Genomic DNA, 21,517 nt, shown 5'->3' with positions numbered 1-21,517 from the left:
CCCTTTAACCATCGGGGTTAAAGGGAAGGGTTTTTGCTTTCATAAAGGTGACTACGGTGGTCTGAGACAGTTTTTAAATTCTATACGGTGGGACCAACTGATGATGTTACCAAAAAAAATTCAAAATGGAAAGCATTCAAAGAATTAATCTTGGAAGCTACTAGGCTTTTCACACCAACTAAGAAATACTGTTCAAGGTTTAGGCCTAAATGAATGTCAGATGAACTAATGCGACGTGTTGAAGAGAAGAAAAATGCATGGAATATATATAAATTAATAGGTGAAACAGAAGCCTATGATAGATATAAGCTTGGCCTGTTACCAAATCACAAAGGCTAGGCAGGCAAAGGCAGGTTACGAGAGATTTTTGGCAAAGTATACAAAGAAAAACAGCAAACAGTTCTTTACTTACGTAAACTCTAGATGGAAGGGAAAGAATCAGATTGATCCGATTGATTTCGATGGTTCAACTGTTGATGATCCTGCTCAGGTAGCTAACAAACTGAGTATTTTGCATCTACATTCACACATGAGGAGTTATTCAGGGAGGTGAATGCCCGAGGTGTATTAAACTCTGGCAGTGAGCTAGATAATTTTGTAATAACTGAGAGCACAAAGCGGAGGAGAAATTGTTGAAGATAAACATAAGAAAGGTGCCTGAGGTGGATGGTATCTATCCAGTTATATTAAAGGAGGCAGCAAAGGAAGTAAGCAAACCCTTAGCCATAATTATGAGAGCTTCTTTGGACTTAGTGGAGGTACCCATGGACTGGAGATGTGCAAATGTGACCCCAATGCACAAAGGAGAATCAAAGGGCAACACAAGTAATTACAGACTTGTTAGTTTAACTTCTATTTCAGGGATATTAATGGAGGCAGAATGGTTATTAATGGTTAAAGAAGCACTGCAGGATCATCTAGATACAACTTCAGTTATAGCTCGGATACAGCATGGGTTTGTTAAGGGGAAGTCTTGTCTGACCAATTTGATTGGATACTATGATGTGGTCACAAAGGAACTGGATGCAAAGAATAATTTTGATATCATATATTTCGATCTTAGAAAGGCTTTTGATACTGTTGCACATGGAAGATTGCTGCACAAATTAGAGCAGTGTGTCACTGGAGGCAAATTGCTGCTATAGATAGAGGGATGGCTGAGTGGGAGAAGACAGAGATTGGTAATCAATGGACAGTGCTAGGTTTACATATGGGCTGAGCGGGCAGCAGTCCAGGACCTCATAAACTAGGGGGGGGCCTTGGCCTCCTTCCAAAAATTTTTTTTAAATTTACCACTAATTTTGTTTTATTTGTAATGATAAAAATCAGGGGAATACCTAAGCCAAAATAATGTGTAAGCACAAATCCAAAATTCAGGTACACATGTATGGGAATGCCGAATACAATCGCCCTTGAATCCTTGATTTTATTATCTATGCCCAGGTGCTTAGTAACATTAAACACGTGACGTATGAGTCTATGGCTGTATAACAGTTACACAAATGCGTACTTACTGTTTAGTAAAGTTCCTGGAGGCTTTAAAGCTACGCAGAATCAAATGATAAAGTCAGCTATGAAGCAATACAAGTGTTCAGATCACTGTCTATCATTATAGAGTGTGTTTTGAGAATAAGTGAGGATTCTTTTATATCATTGTGAATCACAATAATATTTAATTTTTACTTTGTGAAAATGATAATGAGTAAGCGATATGAAAGTGATGCTAGTAAATGAAAGTGATAAAAAGAACAGAAGGAAATACTCAAGCGTTTAAAGTCAATCACGTCATATGGCTTTGTACAGCAGTTGGAAACAGCCCTACATAATCTTTCAGACACAGAACATTCGTGTTTACAAACAGAAGAAAATCAAGTAGATTAAACTGAGCAGTCTGAAGAACAACCAGTTTATATACAGAACAGGCGAACTGTTGTCAGCAACTACCACTACTACAGAAACTTCTGGAGAAAGTGACAGGACCTACAGCCAAAGAATTAACACAAGGTGATGAAGGAACATGCCACGAGATAGTTACACCAAAAGAAGCAGTTTAAGTTCATTACTGTCTTAAAGACTTGGATAACAAAGCAAAAGATCTCAGCAAAAACCCTAGCATTGCAGACACAAAAATACCAACTGTTCATGCTACTAGTGATTTCAGAGACAATGACGTAGGTTTATGGACCACATTGAATAAAGTGGAAATATCATTCTGGACTGAGAAAGGTCCATTGGAATGTCAGCAATGAGATGGAAATTTTACCAATTCGAAGAGAACATACAAAAAAGAAAGCGACAAAAAGAACAAAAAGAAATACTCAAGCATATTTCCTTCTGTTCAAAAATCAAGCCTGGTTCTGCTCAAAGAATTTATTCCACTCCACCAAAGTAAATGGAGAAACCTACCCTCGAGAATGGCTAGTGTATTCTACCACAAAAGGAAAAGTCTAATGTTTTGTGAGCAAACTTTTCTCTAACCAAACTACCTCAACTACAGCTCTAGTCTATGACTGTATAACATCACTGAATCTACTGGATTTGATGATTGGCATCACGCTTATCTCGTTCAAACACATGGAAACTCTAAAAATCATATGAACTCTATATTGACATACTTAACAAGAAAGCATCGTCAAACGCTCACATCAAAACTCAAAGAACAGCAGGATTACTGGAGGCACGTACTTTAGCGAGTTATTGCAGTGATTTCCCTTTTGGCAGAACATGGCTTGGCATTTAGGGGAGATGATGAAACATTTGGTTCATCAAACAATGGTAACTTTCTTGGATCGCTTGAATTAATTGCCAAATTTGATCCATTCCTATGTGCTCACATAAATTAGTATGGAGATAAAGGCTCTGGTCAGCCATCGTACTTATCCAAAACCATATGTGAAGAGGTTATCCGGTTGACGGCTAATCAAGTTCGAGAATCAATACTGAGTGACATCACACAAGCAGGTTATTTTAGTTTATCAGTCGATTCAACCCCTGATGTTTCCCATGTTGATCAACTTACTGTCATTGTTAGATATGTTTCTCCTAGTGATGGATTACCAGTTGAACGCTTTGAGTTTTTTCGGAACTGAAAGATCACATCAGTGAAAGTATGGCCGAGCTGATACTGAACTACTTCAGTGAACTTGAAATAGATTTCAGTAAATGTAGAGGACAATCATATGACAATGCAGACAATATGGATGAAAATATAATGGTGTTCAACAAAAAATTCTGGAAAAGAACAAGTTTGCAAAGTTTATTCCATGCGCTGGACATTCCCTAAATCCAGTTGGACAAACCGCAGTTGACTCGTGCCTAGATGCAGTGAAGTTTTTTGGCACAATAAATGAGCTTTATTGTTTTTTCTCAGCTTCTACAAAAAGATGAGCAGTGCTAAAAAATTTCTTGCCTCCTGAGTCAAAAGTTCCTAAATATTTATCAGACACAAGGTGGGAGGCTCACGCCAAAGCTACTGCAGCTATTAGCAAAAGTTATGCTAACATTGTTGAAGCCCTTAGTCATATTTACTGTGATGAAACTGAAAAAGGAGATACTAGACGTCAGGCTGAAAATCTTCTGCAGACATTTTCATGCTTCACCTTTGGACACATTTGCTAGATCAATTTCATAAAGTTAACAAGGCACTCCAAAGTTCGCAAATTTCATCGAGAAATACTTGGCACTCCAAAGTTCGCAAATTTCATCGAGAAATAAATAGCCCAAGTATTTCATCCAAAATACTTGGGCTAATTTTGATGAAACTGAACAGCAAGCAAAATTTACTCTACTGGATGTAGAGTACTTAACTGTCAAAAGAAGGCAGAGAGTACGGAAAAAAAAAAAAAAACAATGATGGGACAGCACCCGAAGCCTTAGACGAACTTTCTCCAAGAGACAAGTTTAGGGTAAATTCATTTATCCCTATCATCAATGCTCTTGAAGCCAACCTAGACAGAAGTGCAACAGTGTATAGGAGTGTAGCTGGAAATTTTTCATTTTTGGCGAACCCGCAAGCAACCAAGGAACAGATTCACAATGGTGTCAAGATGGTGATGCAAGAGTATCCAAAGGATGTTGACCTTAGTCTAGTCGATGAACCCTTGCACTTCCACCTGTACGTCACACAAGCTCACCCGGAAAAAGAAAATTTTAGCCATCGAGATATGTATCAAATAATATTCCAGGAGAAAATTCGGACAGCTTTTCCAAATGTGAAAATAATTTTCAGATTGTTCCTGTGTTTAATGGTTACTAACTGTACTGGCGAAAGATCATTTTCTAAACTAAAAAGGATAAAGAATGATCTACGGTCAACAATGTCCCAAGATTGGTGGTCTAATCTAAGCATTCTTTGTATAGAAAATGATAAACTGCAACTTACTGCTTTTAATGATATAATTGATAAGTTTGCATCCAAAAAAGCTCAAAAGAAACTATTCTGATTGTATATAGTGTAATGTTATAACATAGCTATGATTCATCTATGAATGTTCTGTGTGAATATCTTCATTAATTCCATACTTTTGTAAACTTATTAAAGGTTATAATTGTATAAACAATCTTTTTATCAATGCTAAAATTTCAGAAATGTTCTACTTTCATTGGGTAGATAAAAAATAGAACGAGGTTTTGTTTCTCATGATCAGATGCTATTAATTTGGGCCTCTCAAGGTCTCCCAGGGCCTCCAGTTGCTTTAATCTGGCGCTGTCAATGGAGAGTGCTCTTCGTGGACTAATGTTATTAGTGGAGTCCCCCAGGGTTCAGTGTTGGGTCCATTGTTGTTTTCTGTATTTATTAATGATATTGATGATGGTATATCAGGCGTAATGTTCAAGTTTGCAGACGATACAAAGGTCGGCAGGGTTTTAATAACAGTATGCTGCTGTAATAGGATCTAGAAAAGTTGAACAGATAGGCTGAGAGGTGGCAACTGAAGTTTAATACTGACAAATGTAAAGTACTGCATATGGGAAGCAGTAACCCCAGAGTTATGTATCAACTGTGTGGTGCTACACAGGCAGTGGTAGAGAACGAAAAGGACCTGGGTGTAATTGTGCAGTCACATATAAAGTTTTCTGAGCAGTGCAGACAGTTGCAAGAGTAGCTCAAGGTGTCTCGTCAATGATATACAGGAATTTTTCTAGCAGGGATAAGGAGGTGATTATCCCCTTGTATAAGGCAATGGTCAGACCACACCTTGGGTACTGTATACAGGTCTGGAGGCCTCATTTTAAGAAGGATGTAAAGCTGCTGGAACAAGTACAGAGAAAGGCAACAAGGTTAGTGAATGGAACAAAGGATTGCTCTTATGAAGAAAGTCTTAAATTTTGCAAATTAGTATCTGGAGACTAAGCACCTATGAGGTGATCTGATTGAGGTGTACAAGGCCTTGAATGGTTTGAGCATGCTCAATGCTGATGAGATTCTTGCTCAGAATAATTGCCTGAGAGGGCATAAATTCAAATTGAGGAAAGACAGTTGTAGGATAGATGTGCAGAAGTTTTCCTTTAGCCAGCGGGTGACTGATTGCTGGAACAAACTTCCATTTGTCATTGTAGAAGTTTACAGCTTAAATAGATTCAAGACAGAATGAGACAAACATTTGGAGCAAGTGGATGAGTGAAATGAGAAGGATCTTTTTTTTTTTTTTTTTTTTTTTTTTTTGGCTGATGTAGCTGATGTGTATAGGCTTGCTTTCTTGCATCATATGCCTTTACTAAGGCTAATAACAGTAGTGACAGTATGCTGCTGCAACAGAATCTGGAAAAGTTGGGCAGATGGGCTGAGAAGTTTAACATTGACAAATGCAAAGTACTACATATGATTAGCAGTAACCCAAGAGAAATGTACCAATTGAGTGGTGTTACACTGAGGGTAGCGGAGAGTGAAAGAGAACTGGGGGTAATTGTGTAGTCAGATATGAAGTTTTCTGAGCAGTGCAGACAGGCTGTCAAAGTAGGTCATGGGGTCTTGTCAATGATATACAGGAATTTTGTGAGCAGGGATAGGGAGGTGATTATCCCCTTGTATAAGGCAATGGTCAGGCCACACCTTCAGTACTGCATACAAGTCTGGAAGCCTCATTTTAGAAAGGATGTAGAGTTTTTAGAAAGAGTACAGCGAAGGGCAACAAGACTGGTGAGGGGAACAAAGTATTGCTCTTACAAAGAAAGGCTTAAGTTCTGCAAAGTGCAGCATCTGGAGACTAGGCCCTGCGAGGTGATCTGATTGAGGTGTATAAGACCTTGAAAGGATTGAGCAGGTTATTTATTTTGTTATTTTGGTTTTTTTTAGGAGCATTAGCAACTAAGGCCATATTGCTCTGGGAATATGCGGTGATCATTCCCTGATCTTTCCGCATCCCCGTATTTGGTGGCGACGGGATCGAACCCCGGTCTAATCAAGAAGCGTGCGTTACGCACTGCTGCTTCTTCCCACCTGGCTACGGAGGCGCCTGATTGAGCAGGCTCAATGATGATGGGATTTTCCTTATTTCTCAGATTACAAACCTGAGTGGGCATAAACTGAAACTGAGGAAAGACAGTTGTTGAATAGATGTGTAGAAATTTGCCTTCAGCCAGAGGCTAGTTGATTGCTGGAACAACCTTCCATCAGTCGTTGTGGAAGTTGATAGCTTAAATAAATTCAAGGAAGTGGACAAACGTTTGGGGCAAATGGAAGACTGAAATGGGAGGTTTTTGTTTGTTTTTTTTTTTGCCGATACTGTATAAGCTTGCTTTCTTGCATCATATGCCTCTTCTAATGCTAAAGATTATTTCTGCCTCTCTAACATGCTGATATGGGTAGTTCTCGACTTTACGAGTTAATTCGTTCCTAGCCTGCGCTCGTAAAGCGGGAATTTATTTCCCATAGACACATAATGTAAAAATAGGGGTTTACGTTATCAACAATGAAATTAGTTTTCTAATTAGTTTATGTTTAAACAATGATTGATTTATCCAAAGAAATAAAACCGTAGCCTGTAAAATCAAGCAAACTGTAATAATAGAGAAATTATTTATGATTTACAAATGTTAAAGAATGTTTATTCTCCATCACCATCAACTAAATGTACACTCGCTGATCACTCATTATTGGTTCGGCACTCATTGGTTTGTTGCACAAGGAATCGTCTTTTTCAGAAATGCTTCAAGAGGCGTTTATTTCCAAGATAATCTTCTCTTTTCTTTATAAATTTCAATAGCATGCATACGGATTTTTTAACGGAATGCACAAATTGCAACTAACACGATTTGCGCAGAGTAACAAGTTAAAGAAGCTTTAAAAAAATAAAGGAATGAAGAGAAGATTCTGAAAATTTATTTGTTTTTTATACGATTAAAAATTTCAGTAAAGGGCAAACACATTTCACCATAATAATGTAAAAACCCACACAATTCCAGTTATTGGAATTTTCACAAATGCAATAACATCGAGTTCACTACCCATTTACAATTGCTTCAGTAAACAAACTGGAAACTGCAAATTGTTTTTATTGTTTTATGGTTATGACTTCCAGAAATGTGCTTTAGAAAAATATCACAAAGCCGTTCAAAACTGTTCTTATAAAATATGAAAACGATGGAAGTGTAGTGCGTTTAATGATTTGAATTGGTAAATAATACAATTTACACTATAAAAATTACCTTTTAGGGAGTTACATAGTGAAAATTTGAACTTCTGAGGTCGTGGAATGAATTACCAAAAAAAAAACAATGTGTTATTGGGTTCACATTATGATATTTTTGTAATACGATGGTAACGGATTAATATCGTAAAGCGGGGAACACTGTATTGTATAGCTACATGCTCGGCTTGAAATGCGGTATTTATGAATGTTTAACATTCATTTTTTGCAATTAATGTTCATATTTTCGATTTTGTTGATACTTGAAAAAAAAAAAAAAAAAAACTCGTAAACCTGGGAACTGGTAAAGCAAAAACTCGTAAAGGGAGAACTGCCTGGATATATAAAACAGTCATCCAATATATCTTAAAAGCCTTTTTATCGTGCAAGTGACCAACTCACAATTTCCAGTCGATATCTAGAAGGTAAAAATCCATCCTTATAATACAATCTGATGTACTGGCTCACTCTCTGTCTACAGTTAGTGAGCCAGTACATCAGATTGTATTATAATGGTGAATTCCCAGTATTCAAATTGTGCATTCCTAATGCCGAGTGAAACCACGTCTCTGATATCCTTATAATGTCTGCATTTGAAATACTAAACTTAACCAGTATTTCAAATTCATCCTATTTATTTACTACACTCCTAGCATTAATATACATGTGAGTATACATAGTGTTTTTTACTCTTGGTAACCCTAACACAGTCCATATATTTGCTTGTTCCATGAAAACCCCAAGCAGGCCTTGAAATCCCTGACACCTTGCTTTCCAGACTGCAGCATATTCCAAGTGAGGAAGTGCAAGAATCACTTAAACCTCTAGCTGTGGCTGCTGTTAAACTATTAATCTGAGTTGCTATTACTTTCCAGATGAATGTTTTGATAATTTTAAGGAGTGGACACACTTCTTAATAAAACCATTCAAATAAGATAGAGAAATTCCCCAAAATATGAAGTTACCTAAAAATTAAAAAAAATAATAAAATAATAATAATAGTCTACGATACTATATTATATTTCAAAAAAATCTTCAGACTGAAAATCATATTTAAAAATAACTTGAATTATAAAATGAAAGTGCAATTTTACCTGTCTTGGAACTAATGTTCTGCAAGTGACTTCTTCAGCAGAACAGATTATATCTTCTGGCCAAGTCCACTGAGGTATAAGAAGAAGGGAATTGGATGTTTCAGCTTCCTTAATTTCATACGTTTTCAAATTAGTACATAAAACTGCATGTTCAGACTTCTCACCTCTGATTACTAACCTAGAAACAACTCAAATTATCATCTTCACACAGTATAAATAAATATATATTCTTCACTCAAATACTGATTTGAGTGAAGAATATTTTTCAAACAGAACTGTACAATTAACTAGGGTCATTACACATATACACAATATATACAGGGTGTCTCAAAAATTTGGCACAAACATTTAGGGCAGGTAGGTAACATCTAAAGGAATGTGAATCGGAAAAGAACTCATAACCGGAAACGTCATCGTAAGTCAGTAGACGACGCTGTTCATCAGTTCGCGAGAGGGAAAATTTCTGGTTTACTCATTCAAGCAGTAGTCGCCGCAAGAAGAGCATGCATCGATATACGAACTGTGAGCTGGCAGACATGCACCTAGTGTATGGATTAGCATAGGACAATGGACGAGCCGCTCAACGAATTTATGGAGAATGCTTCCCAGACAGACATGTACCGGACCACCATTTGTTTGCATGTGCGCATCAAAATTTGTGCGATTATGGGTCATTTAGAGGTAACAGGAGTAGTGCGGGCAGACCACATTCAACGCGAACTCCAGCCATGGAAGAAAGTGTGTTGAATGCCATCCAGAATAATCCTACTACCAGCACACTTGCCGTTGCCTCAGGAGTGTCTCGTTGCAGTGTACAGCGTATCTAGCACAACGATTCCTTACACCCCTTTCATCTCCGAAGGGTTCAGTTGCTGCTCCCCCAAGCCCGGCATGTGTGGCTTTTGTGCAGTGGTTTCTCCGAGAAAGTGTTCAACAAGACTTGAATTTTCCAGCCTATGTTTTGTTCAAGGATGAGGCTTATTTCACTAGGGAAGGCTTATTCAATCAGCACAATGCTCATATGTGGGCTCACGACAACCCACACGGTGAGCGCCCCCATGCGGAACAACATCGCTTTGCAATAAATATATGGGAAGGTATGGTCAGTGGCTGCTTAGTTGTCCTATACCTGTTACCATCCCGCATGAACTCTGCTAAATATCAGATCTTTCTTGAACAAGTTCTACCAGGGTTACTTGATGATGTTCCAGCAAATGTGAGCAACATTTGATTTCAACATGATGGGGCGCCTGCCCATTATGGAAGGTGTGTTCGTGACCATTTGAACAGGCGTTTTGTGTGTCGATGGATTGGCCGTGGTGGACCCGTTGCCTGGCCCCCATGCTCACTTGATTTATCGAGCCTTGATTTCTTTCTGTGGGGGGCCTCAAACCTATTGTGTATGAATCGCCTATGGAGATGGAAATGGATCTCTTGGCGAGACTCGTCTGCTCTGCTGCTACTCTCAAACAAACTTCAGGTGTGTTCGACCGTGTCCGCCAATCCATGCTGCGTCAGTGTCACGCATTCATCGCAACTCATGGTGGAACCTTGGAGCATCTGTTGTAACATCATGAAATGCATCTATCTTGTCCCCATTGTTAATATTATGTCAAATAAATGTTTGTCACTAATTACTATCTTTTGTCATTTCTGCTTCTCGTGCCTCTGCTACTACTTTCCCGTGACGTTTCCAGTTATGGGTTCCTATGCGATTCACATTCCTTTAGATGTTACCTACCTCCCCTAAACATTTGTACCAATATTTTTGAGACACCCTGTATATTGTGTATGTGTGCAATGTGTATAGCATTAGCATATCAACATGATGCAAGAAAGCAAGCTTATATGGCATCAGCCAAAAAAAAACCTTATTTCACCCACCCACTCGCTCCAAATGTTTGTCAAGTTCTGCCTTGATTCTATTTAAGCTATCAACTTCTACGACAGATGGAAGTTTGTTCCAGCAATCAAACACCCGCTGGCTAAAGGCAAACTTCCGCACATCTATCCTACAACCGTCTTTCCTCAATTTGAATTTATGCCCTCTCGGGTGATTATTCTGAGAAATAGGAAGAATCCTATCAGCACTGAGCATGCTCAAACCATTCAACACTTTATACACCTCAATCAGATCACCTCGCAGGGGCCTAGTCTCCAGACACTGTAATTTGCAAAACTTAAGCCTTTCTTTGTAAGAGCAACCCTTTGTTCCATTCACTAATCTAGTTGCCCTTCTCTGTACTCATTCCAACAGCTCTACATCCTTCTTAAAATGAGGCCTCCAGACCTGTATACACTACTCAAGGTGTGGCCTCACCATTGCCTTATACAAGGGGATAATCACGTTATCCCTACTAGAAAAATTCCTGTATATCATTGATAAGCCACCATGAGCTACTCATGCAGACCATCTGTACTGCTCAGAAAACTTCATATCTGCCTACACAATAACCCCCAGGTCCTTTTCATTCACTCCCACTGTCAGTGTGGTACCCCAGACTTGATATATTACTCTGGGATTTGTCAATGTTAAACTTCATTTGCCACCTCTCAGCCCATTTGCTCAACTTTTCTAGATCCTGTTGCAGCAGTGTACTGTCATTAGTGTCATTAACAACCCTGCCAACCTTCGTATCGTCTGTAAACTTGGACATTAAGCTTGATAAACCATCATCAATATCATTTATAAATACAGAAAACAACAATGAACCCAACACTGAACCCTGAGGGACTCCACTAATAACATAAGTCCACAAAGAGCAGTATCCATTAATTACCCCTCTGTCTTCTCCCACCCAACCATCCCTTTATCCATAGCAGCAGTTTGCCTCCAATGCCACACTGCTCCAATTTGTCTTCCATGTGCAACAGCATCAAAAGTCCTTCTAAGATCAAAATATATGATATCAAAGTTATTCCCAGCATTCAGTTCCTTTGTGACCACATCATAGTATCCAATCAAATTGGTCAGCCAAGACTTCCCCTTAACAAACCCATGCTGTGTCCAAGCTACAACTGAAGTCTTGTCTAGATGATCCTGCAATGCTTCTTTAACCAGTGCCTCCATTAATTTCCCTGGAACAGAAGTTAAACTAACAGGTCTGTAATTACATGTGTCTCCCTTTGATCCACCTTTGTGGATTGGGGTCACATTTGAACATCTCCAGTCCATGGGTACCTACCCTGAGTCCAGGGAAGCTCTCATAATTATGGCTAAGGGTTTCCTTATTTCCCTTACCGCCTCCTTTAATATAACTGGATAGATTCCATCCACCCCAGGTGCCTTTCTTGTGTTTATCTTCAACAATTTCTCCTCCACTTTGCTCTCAGTTATTACAAGATTATCTAGCTTACTGCCAGAGTTCAATACACCTCTGTCTTTTCTGAATAACTCCTCATGTGTGACTGTCGATGCAAAATATTCATTCAGTTTGTTAGCTACCTGGGGAGGATCATCAACAGTTGAACCATCGATATCAAGTGGATCAATCTGATTCCTTCCTTCTAGAGTTTACATAAGTAAAGAACTCTTTGCTGTTTTTCTTTGCATCCTTTGCCAGAGATTTCTCGTAATCTGCCTTTGCCTGCCTAACCTCTTTTGTAACTTGGTTACAGACCAGCTTAAATCTATCATAGGCTTCTGTGTCACATATTAATTTATATGTATCCCATGCATTTTTCTGCACTGTCACATGTCTAATTAGTTCATCTGATGTCCAATTAGGCCTAAATCTTGAACAATATTTCTTTGTTGGTATGAAAAGCCTAGTAGCTTCCAAGATTAATTCTTTGAATGCTTCCCATTTTGAATTTGCTGTTGGTAATATCATCAATTGGTTCCACAGTATAGAATTTAAATACTGTCTCAGACCACCATAGTCACCTTTACGAAAGCAAAAACCCTTCCCTTTACCCTTAATGGTAGTTATCTCTTTGAGTAAATTCCACTTCAGCACACTGTGATCACTGCCACCTAGTGGTTCCTTTATCTGCAGATTCTTGATGCATGAAGAATCACTACTGATAATCAGATCAAGAGTATTACTCCCTCTAGTTGCCTCCCGAACATGGTGCTGTAGAAAACAATCATCCAATAAATCCACAAAAGCCTTGCTAGTGTGTGAGTGACCAACCCACAAATTCCAGTCAATATATGGGAAATTAAAATCCCCCATTATAAGACAATCTGATTTACTGGCCTACTATTTCTCTGCACAATTGCTCATTATACTTATCAGATTCATTAGGCCTATAACACACACACCTACTCTTATTTTTCCTTTCCCATGCTGCCTTTCCTTTCCCAGTACTTATGTCACACCAAACAGACTCAACATTGCATTGTCCACCAACATCAATTGGATGCACTTCCTTAGATTTTATGTGTTTCTTAACTAACAGCATAAACCCTCCTCCCTTCCTGTCCTGTCTATCCTTTCTATACACATTGTACTACCCAAATTCCAGTTCTGTACTTCTTATGTCTGTGTGATGCAATGTCTCTGATATCCCAACAATATCTGCCATTGATGTCTTGACTAGCACTTCATTCACTTCATATACTCCTAGCATTGGTGTGCATGTAAGTATACATGCACCTGTTTCTACTCTTAGTTACCCTAACACAGTCCATGTATTTACTTGTTCCACTATGACTCCCAGCAGTCCTGGAAATTCCCATTGCCTTGCTTTCCAGGCTGCTGCTCAATTGCATTTCAACAGAAGTAGTGCAAGAATCACTTTTACCTCTGGCAGCGGCTACTGTTAATCTATTAGTCCATGTATCCACCCAAGCTAGCAGTTTTCCGACCCACCTAACTCTGCCTCGATAGCAACAGCAAATATTCTTGCACACTTTCTATTTAAGTGTATCCCATCCCTGTAGTTCCTTTGGGACTAGCACATTCTGCTTTGGGGGTTGCTGCTGTGTCGCGTGATGTTCAAGTGCAAGCTCTGGCATTGATGTGGGCAGCTGAGAGTTAGATGGACCCCTCAATTTAAATCCTTCGAGGGTATCCACCCTGTCCTTCGAGCTCCCATATAAGCCCATAACAATGGGCTTATATGGGAGCTTATATGGGATCGAGTTGGAGCCTGATTTTCTTGCACTCCTTACATCATGCACACACAAAGACATTCCCCTTGGAAATATCATGTCCCGTTCCTAATTGCTCCACAAACATCAAACAAGCAGTGCATTTCAACAGACTATGATTCAGAGAACAACCCCCCCTCAGTTCTACCCTGAGCCACAGCACTTCCACTAGTTTGAGCCTTTTGCTTTGCTGCTCTGGTGAGTCATGATTTCTATTCAAGTTGAATAAAATTCCAATACAAAATATAACCCTAAATCTATATCCCAATGTAGTTATAACACTATATATATAGTCAGTCCTCGTATAGCATGATAGTTGTGTTCCTAGAAACCCTCATGCAATATAAACAACAGGCTCTATGGGAAAAATAGGGTTAGGTGCCGACCACCCAAGATTGAACACACATTTGTAACCAAAACATTACCAAGCACAATAAATAATTGTAATAAAATACTTAGTATTTTATTACGACTATTACGTAATAAAAAATATTGCTAATGCTTTTGCTTCTATCGTAAGCAAACTTGTTTTTGTTTGATTTTCTATCAAAACAGGTGACAGCAATTCCATCTCTTCCAATTCTTTGTATCTTAATCTAATGGATTTTTAATTACACTTTGAGTTTTTCCTGCTATGAAAGTTTTTATTTTCTCTGCATTCTTTGTAATTCTCGGCGTTGCCTCATTTAGGCCTGTAGCATGTGCAATATCACATGGTCTTCCATTTCGCTCAAAGTGTTTCACAATTTCATATTTTTTTCTCTATTGACAGAGGCGGACTGGCCATAAGCCTTTCCAGGGAAACCACGGTGGGTCGGAGACCGGTATGATTTTGGCCATAAACACTAGTATGAGGCCACTACAAATTTTCCCGGGTAAGAATTTTTGACCCAGTCCGCCTCTGTTTATCGATATTGCTTTTCCTTTTCTCTCTGAATCTGTAGTGTCTTCACAAGGACGCTTCCTTTTCACATCTTTTAAGTATTTTACTCATTTTTAGGGAATAAAGCACAATTACAAAATGAGGAGGCACGCTTGATACACATAAACAAAGCTGTGCACGTGTAGCAATTGAATAAGCAACACCGTAAAGGCAACTCTATTAACACCTCACTAGCTAACATTTTACTGAAGCACATTTCTGGGGGTTACTACCATAAAACAATAAAAACAATTTACAGTTGTGTTCCTGCTAGTGGAATCTGTTATAAACTGGTAGTAAACTCTATCTAATTTCATTTGCGATAATATGATAGCTGGAATTTTACGTTATTATGGTGAAATGTGTTTCCCCTTCACTGACATAAAAAACAAATACATTTTCAGAATCTTCTCTTCGTTCCTATTGTGTTGCATTTGGTTGGGGTTATTCCACGTCCGACTGCCATTTCTTGTAAACACAAAGGCAAATCGTGCATGAGCGAATTCGGTTTGCATTATATACAATATCGTTCCCCTGTTTATAATTCGTGTAGTGTAAACACGCGTTATTCGAGGACTGACTGTATATGTATTTCGGTATCAAATATTATTTCCGAGTTACGTTATATGACTTTCTTATCCTCTGTCAACTTATATGTATTAATTTATGATGTTACGTTTGTAATAACTAGGTTGCTATATTTATTTAGTTAAAAAAGTACAATTCAATTGACAAAGTGTAAAGTGTATTTAGTGTCTAACGGCACCAGGGGTTTCCCCCATCTCCGTGTTGCTTTCATTGTGGGTGTACCAGTTCGCTGGGAAGGCCAGAGATTTAAAAGTGTATGGATATTGTACATGTGTAGTGTTGTGTTCTGTTGTTCATCTGGCTGTTTAGCCGCTGGATCCCTACTGAGGCCCAACGTTGCCCAAACTTGGCCCCGTGGAGGCAGACCAGTACAGTATTTTTAGATAAGTACTCTGGCAGGTCCTGCCACCTAATTTCCTGAGATTTCAGTGGCTAGGACCTATATATTAAAAAAAAAAAAAAAAAAAAGTGAGGGGGGGCATGATAGACAGTTTAATCTAGTTAGGCCGAAAGGGACTGCAAGTGCGTCAAGTTTGGCATTTAAAATTTTTCATTGTGTGGGGCATTCGCTTTTTGCTGGTGATATAGGTAAAGTAGGGGGGAGAGACGGAAAGCTGGGGTCAATAGGGAAGGCGACCCCAGGTATTTCAGTGAGGCATGCCCTTGCCCCACCAGAGGGAAAAGAGGGGGGGTGGGGAGAGAGCAAAAAGACCATCCCTTCACCCAACCAGGGATGTGAGAGAAAGTGGGCTGGGCAAGGAGGCCCCGCTCAGTTGGCCATAGCGGCAATTTGCAGTGCCCGCCAGCCAATCCAGCCCGATGATGACTCGTTGGTGGGGCTTAGTCCTTTTCTAGGTGTGTGGGTTCATCCTAGGAGCAACGACATCCTGTCTGGTGCCACTCCTATTGGTTCCTAGGTCAATGCTGTTTCATTTATTCTGCTGCATATTACGCTGTTTGATCTTATTATTTTTTGATCCTTTAGTCTGTGTTGATGTTTTATCAGTTTGCCTTTATTTATTATTTCTGGTCATCTATTCGTTGTGGCTATTTCTGTTCGTCATCTATTAAAGACGTCAAGTGCAAATCGGCTTTGTATTCATCTTCTGAATCCAGTAGATGGTACTCTTGATTTTTCGACAAGTACTGAATCTCAGTTATAAGTCTACTTCTGTGTTCTTCGTAGCATTCACAGTCATGCATAATATGCTGCCAGGTATCAGGTTCTCCACAGGTGCATGTGGACTCTTCTATTATTCTGAGTGCGTTCAGTTTTACTTTAAAAGGGCCGTGGCCCGTCAGGAGGAAGGTTGTATTTAGCCCAGGATAGAACCACGAGGGGGACTTTTGGGTACATTTTTGTGACTATCGGTATGAAGCTTCTTGTAACTTGATCCCTTGTCGACATCTCCATTTTTGTGTGCTGCCAAATCTTCAACATGTGGGCCACTATTCGGTGTTTCTCTATCATCCGGCTGTTTGTTGGGTCCAGAGTAAAGTCATAGATGGAGGCAGGCATATCCTTGGACAGTAAATACATGAGTCCACATCTAGTCACCTCAAGGTCCAGCAGAAGAGTTCCTGCCAGGACCTGCAGAGCGTAAGTGCTCACCGTTTTGCAGGCCTTAGTTATAGTTAAAAGTATGTTTCTTTGGATAGTGTCCAGCAGTCTTCTGTTGACCGCAGTTCCGGCATTCCTGAACCAGATTGGCGATCCAAAGGTGATCACTGGGATGAATATTGTTTTATAATACAGGGACAGGGTCTTCCTGTTGAGTCCCCAGTCCCTGCAAGATACTCTTGCTACAAGTGCTGCATAGTTCCTTAGTTTCTCTCTCAGGTAGGTGAGGTGTAAAGGGCAGGTTTTCATCCAGGATAATACCTAGATACTTTATTTGCTTTGCTAGTTTAATGGTGGATCCCGCTATCTTTATTTGCAGTGGTTGTCTGATATTTAGAGAGCCTTTTAGTAATACTGAGTTTGTCTTGGTTGGTGAAATCATTAACATATGTGTTTTCGCTCAATTCTGTAGTGTTTGAAGTGCTTGGTTTGCCTGTGTTTCAAGTCCGGTTCTGGAGTCCGCTTCCACTATTAAAATGAGATCATCAGCAAAGGCCTGACTGGCCACATTTCCCAGGTCCAGAGCCAAGAAGCCATCAAAGACCATGTTCCACATTAGTGGCCCCAGTACAGATCCCTGTGGGCAGCCCCTTCGGAGACTTTTAACAACTCTTCGGAAAGTTGTGACGACCTCAAATTTCCTATCCGACAGATATGCCCGAACACTGTTATACAAGTTTTCAGGGAGTGCTGCTTTCTGGAGCCTGCCAAGGATGCTCGGCCACCAGACGGTGTCGAAGGCCCCAGCAAAATCCACTGCTATTACCAGAAAGTACTTCTTGTTACTCTGGGTTGCCTTGGTTATGAGGTTTTGGACTGCTTCAATGGTCAAGAAGCCCAGTTTGAATCCATAGTGCCTGGGTGATTCCAGGTTGGCAGTTTTGTAATGGTTCATGATCCTTTTGTGGAGCAGCCTTTCATAGAGTTTGCTAAGGGTAGAGAGTAGGGCTATGGGGGCGATATGAGGCCGGTTGGTCCTGAGGTTTTGTTGGGTTTTTTTAAGATAAGTTTTAGGTGTGCAGTGTTCCAACTTGTTGAGAATTCAATTGACAATGAAATTTAATAAGATTAATAAATTTTACTGATTTATCGATACTACTATACTCGCTATCTAGTTTTCTGTTAAACCTTACGCTAGCACACATTGTATCTTATAACAATGGCGGCAAGTTATGAAAGGTTAATCTACGGACACGAGGTATTATTTACTTTCCAAATTGTGCTATCTAAATTCAAAATAAACCACAGAGCTTGACTAGGTCTATAAGCTACTTATAGAAAATAATTTAATCTAACAAGTAAGTCAATAAAGCGGCTAAGTATAATTAAAAACTTTTCATTCACGAGAGCTGCAAAACCTGTCCACATGTGGATTTGATACCCTTACCGATACTAAGTAATAACCTACAAAATCTCTATCTAAATTCAATTTAAACTAAAGTATTGTTACTAGGAATATAAAGCAACTCTAAAAAAGTGCCAATTTAAGTCAATAAAAAAGCAAAAACTACTCTATTTGCTGGAGCCGTAAAAACTTCGCCTGTTCACATGTACTCTCGCACTCACGAATCAGTAACATGTATAAGCAACAGAATAATCAAAAAATAGTGATTCATTTATGTAGATCATCATATGAAGCCAAAAGCCCCAATTCAGATAATACAAATAAACATCCAAGATAATACAAATATACATTAAAAGTCAATCAATTTCAGGTGGAGGAAGTGAAACATCCACCTAAATAATTCCGTGTTTTTCAGCTAGCACAACAGCAAAAGTTGCCTATGACATACACACTTGTCATACATAATACATAGCACAATGGCTTTAGATGTTAATGCACTATATTATATTAATAATAATAAGAAGAAGAACCCCAGAAAGCCACAAACCTGAACACCTGTAACAGAGTAAGACAGTTCCTCAACCAAATTAATAACAGTAACCGGACACACCCAACCACTCAATGCACTTGGTACCAGTACCCATCACAGGACAGAAAAAAAAAATCCCATAAAGGAGAAAAGGTTTTAGTAATAATTCTGTTTAATGATTTTGTCTAGCACACAACCCAATGTCTACCAAGCTCAAAACAGCAAGTACAGAATACCATAAAAGGGAGAAAGAACTTGTACACCCTCTATCACCTGATGCACACAGATAACTTCAAACTATGTCACAACTGAGAATCAACTACAACAGCTACTCTGGATCAATGAAGGGTTCAGCACTGACATCAAGATGCAATTTGGACTAGATAAACGCAAAACCCATAGAGTGCATCAGGGAAATCTAGTCTGCTGAAACTACCAGATGAAGGGTGGTGAAAAGGTTGAGGTCAGGGCAGAGGGAGAGACCTAAAAATATCTGGGTATGATGATGATGCAGGCTAACCAGTCAAAACACAAGGAGATTAAGGCCAGCCTGCCTGCCTTGAGAAATACCATCAAAGACTGGGGAGCCTGTAAAAAATCAAACTGAACAGCCGAAACATGATCACAAACACCCATGCAGTCTAAGTACTGACATACTCCTTCGTGATCATAGATAGGACCAACACCAAGCTGGAGGAGATTATGAGACCAATCAGAATAATGATAATCAGATGCTGCAAATATTACCTGAAGTCAGCCATTGAGAGATTATCAGTGCCCAGAAAGGAGGGAGGGGGGGGTTCAACTGACCTCACTGAACAAAAGAAGGTGATTAAGAACCTGCAAGATTACTTCCAGGAAAACAATCTAGGAATCCATAAGAAAGATAGACAAATGGCACACAGCATTTAACCTCAACAAGGACACCCCACTTACACAGAAAAAAGAAACAAAGGCAGAAAGATGGACAAAGAAGGAACTCCATGGCAGACATTACAATGACCTTTATCAAGACCACATAGATAAGATGACTTCCAATGTATGACTCACAAATGGTAGCCTCTTCCCCAAGACTAAAGGATTCATGATTGCCATCCAAGACCAGGTAATTGACACCAAGAACTATAGGAAATACATCATGAAGGACCCATAGTGACAGATGACACAAGCTGACGAAGCCACCTAGCCACAGAAACAATCCAGCACATCACTGCAGGATTATCACCCAGAGAGAGAGAGTACACTAACAGATAGATATGACTAAGTCACCAGGAAAATACATCAAATGCTAGTGCAAAAATATCAGCTGATCCAAGAAAGTGTACCATACTATAATTATGAACCTCAGGCTGTACTAGATACCCATGCTCATAAACTATACTGGGATAGTAGCATAATAATGGACAAGATGATCCTCCATAACATGGCAATATAGTAGTGCTGAACACCAACAACTTCCAGAAAACCTCTGAAAAAAAGATCAGGAAACAGGCCAAAGACAGGAAGTCAAAGAAATGTGGCATATGAACAAATGATCATCCTGCTCACTGTATCAACCACCCGCATGGTGCTAAAGAGCCTTCATAAGAACCTAGCAGCAATAAGCCTCGAGAACCTTATATGGAACTCCAGAAAGTCATGATCCTGGACACCCGTAGGATAGTAAGAGAGTTCCTCAACTAATAATAATAATAATAGCAACTGGTAACAACCAACCACTTCATACACTTGGGAGCAGTACTTGTCATGGGGTGGAATAAAATACCACAAAGGAGAAAAAGTTAATTGTTTCATAATAATAATAAGTGCTAACATGTTCACAGAATGGAGCTGGAGGAGATCACGAGAAAAACAAGGACAATGATGAGCAAGAGCCACCAACACTACCTGAAGTTGGCAGTGGAGAGACTGAACATAGCTGGGAAAGAAGGAGGACAGGGCTTGACAGACCTCATGAAGCAACAGAAGAAAGCGATTGAGAATCTGAAAGGTTACTTCCAGAAAAACACAGCACCACTTTAGAAGGCCATAAGGAAGACAGACAAATGACATACCCTGCTAAACCTAAGCAAGAAGATCCCTAGCACTCAGATGGAAGAAATGAAGATAGAAAGTTGGACAAAGAAGACACTCTATGGCAGACACTACAATGACCTCCATCAAGACCACATAGATAAAATGGCTTCCAATGCATGGCTCATAAGTGGGATGCTCTTCCCTCAGACTGAAATTTCATGCTCGCCATCCAAGACCAAGTAATCAACACCAGGAACTATAGAAAATATATCACTAAGGAATCCAGAATGACAGATGGCAAATTTCAACGATGCAACCTGGCCCCAGAAACAATCCAACACATCACCACAAGATGCAGGTTGATCACTCAGATGCAGTACACTTATAGACACAATCAGATTGCCAGAATACCTCAGACGCTCGTGAGGAAATAGGAGTTGATCAAAAAAAGTGTACTGTACTAAAAGAACAAACCCCAAGCTGTACTAGAGATCCCAAACCACAAGCTGTACTGGGACCACACCACAAGATAATCCTGCACAACAGACTGGATATAACCCTCATTGACAAGAAAGAAATGACTACATACTTGATCGACACAGCAATGCCCAACACCAGCAACCTGGGGTTCGGCATTAAATTCAATTTGAAAGTGTCTGCAATTCTGCCCAGACAC

At 39.5% G+C, this 21,517-nt stretch overlaps 1 protein-coding gene across 1 annotated transcript in view; it reads right to left on the bottom strand.

Moving 5' to 3' along the window:
• LOC150085555 (sister chromatid cohesion protein DCC1) overlaps positions 1–21,517 on the bottom strand; it is a 300,470-nt gene that overhangs the window by 211,125 nt on the left and 67,828 nt on the right. Inside the window, exon 3 of the mRNA XM_090373339.1 lies at positions 8,723–8,900. Within this exon, the coding sequence (XP_090229465.1) occupies positions 8,723–8,900 (178 nt within the window). The remainder of the gene's footprint in view (positions 1–8,722; positions 8,901–21,517) is intronic.

Source organism: Mastigoproctus giganteus, chromosome 5 (genome assembly GCF_048544385.1).
Source record: "Mastigoproctus giganteus isolate SK-2022 chromosome 5, ASM4854438v1, whole genome shotgun sequence".
Taxonomy (NCBI): Eukaryota; Metazoa; Arthropoda; class Arachnida; order Uropygi; family Thelyphonidae; genus Mastigoproctus; species Mastigoproctus giganteus.
This window is presented reverse-complemented; position numbering and strand designations above follow the sequence as displayed.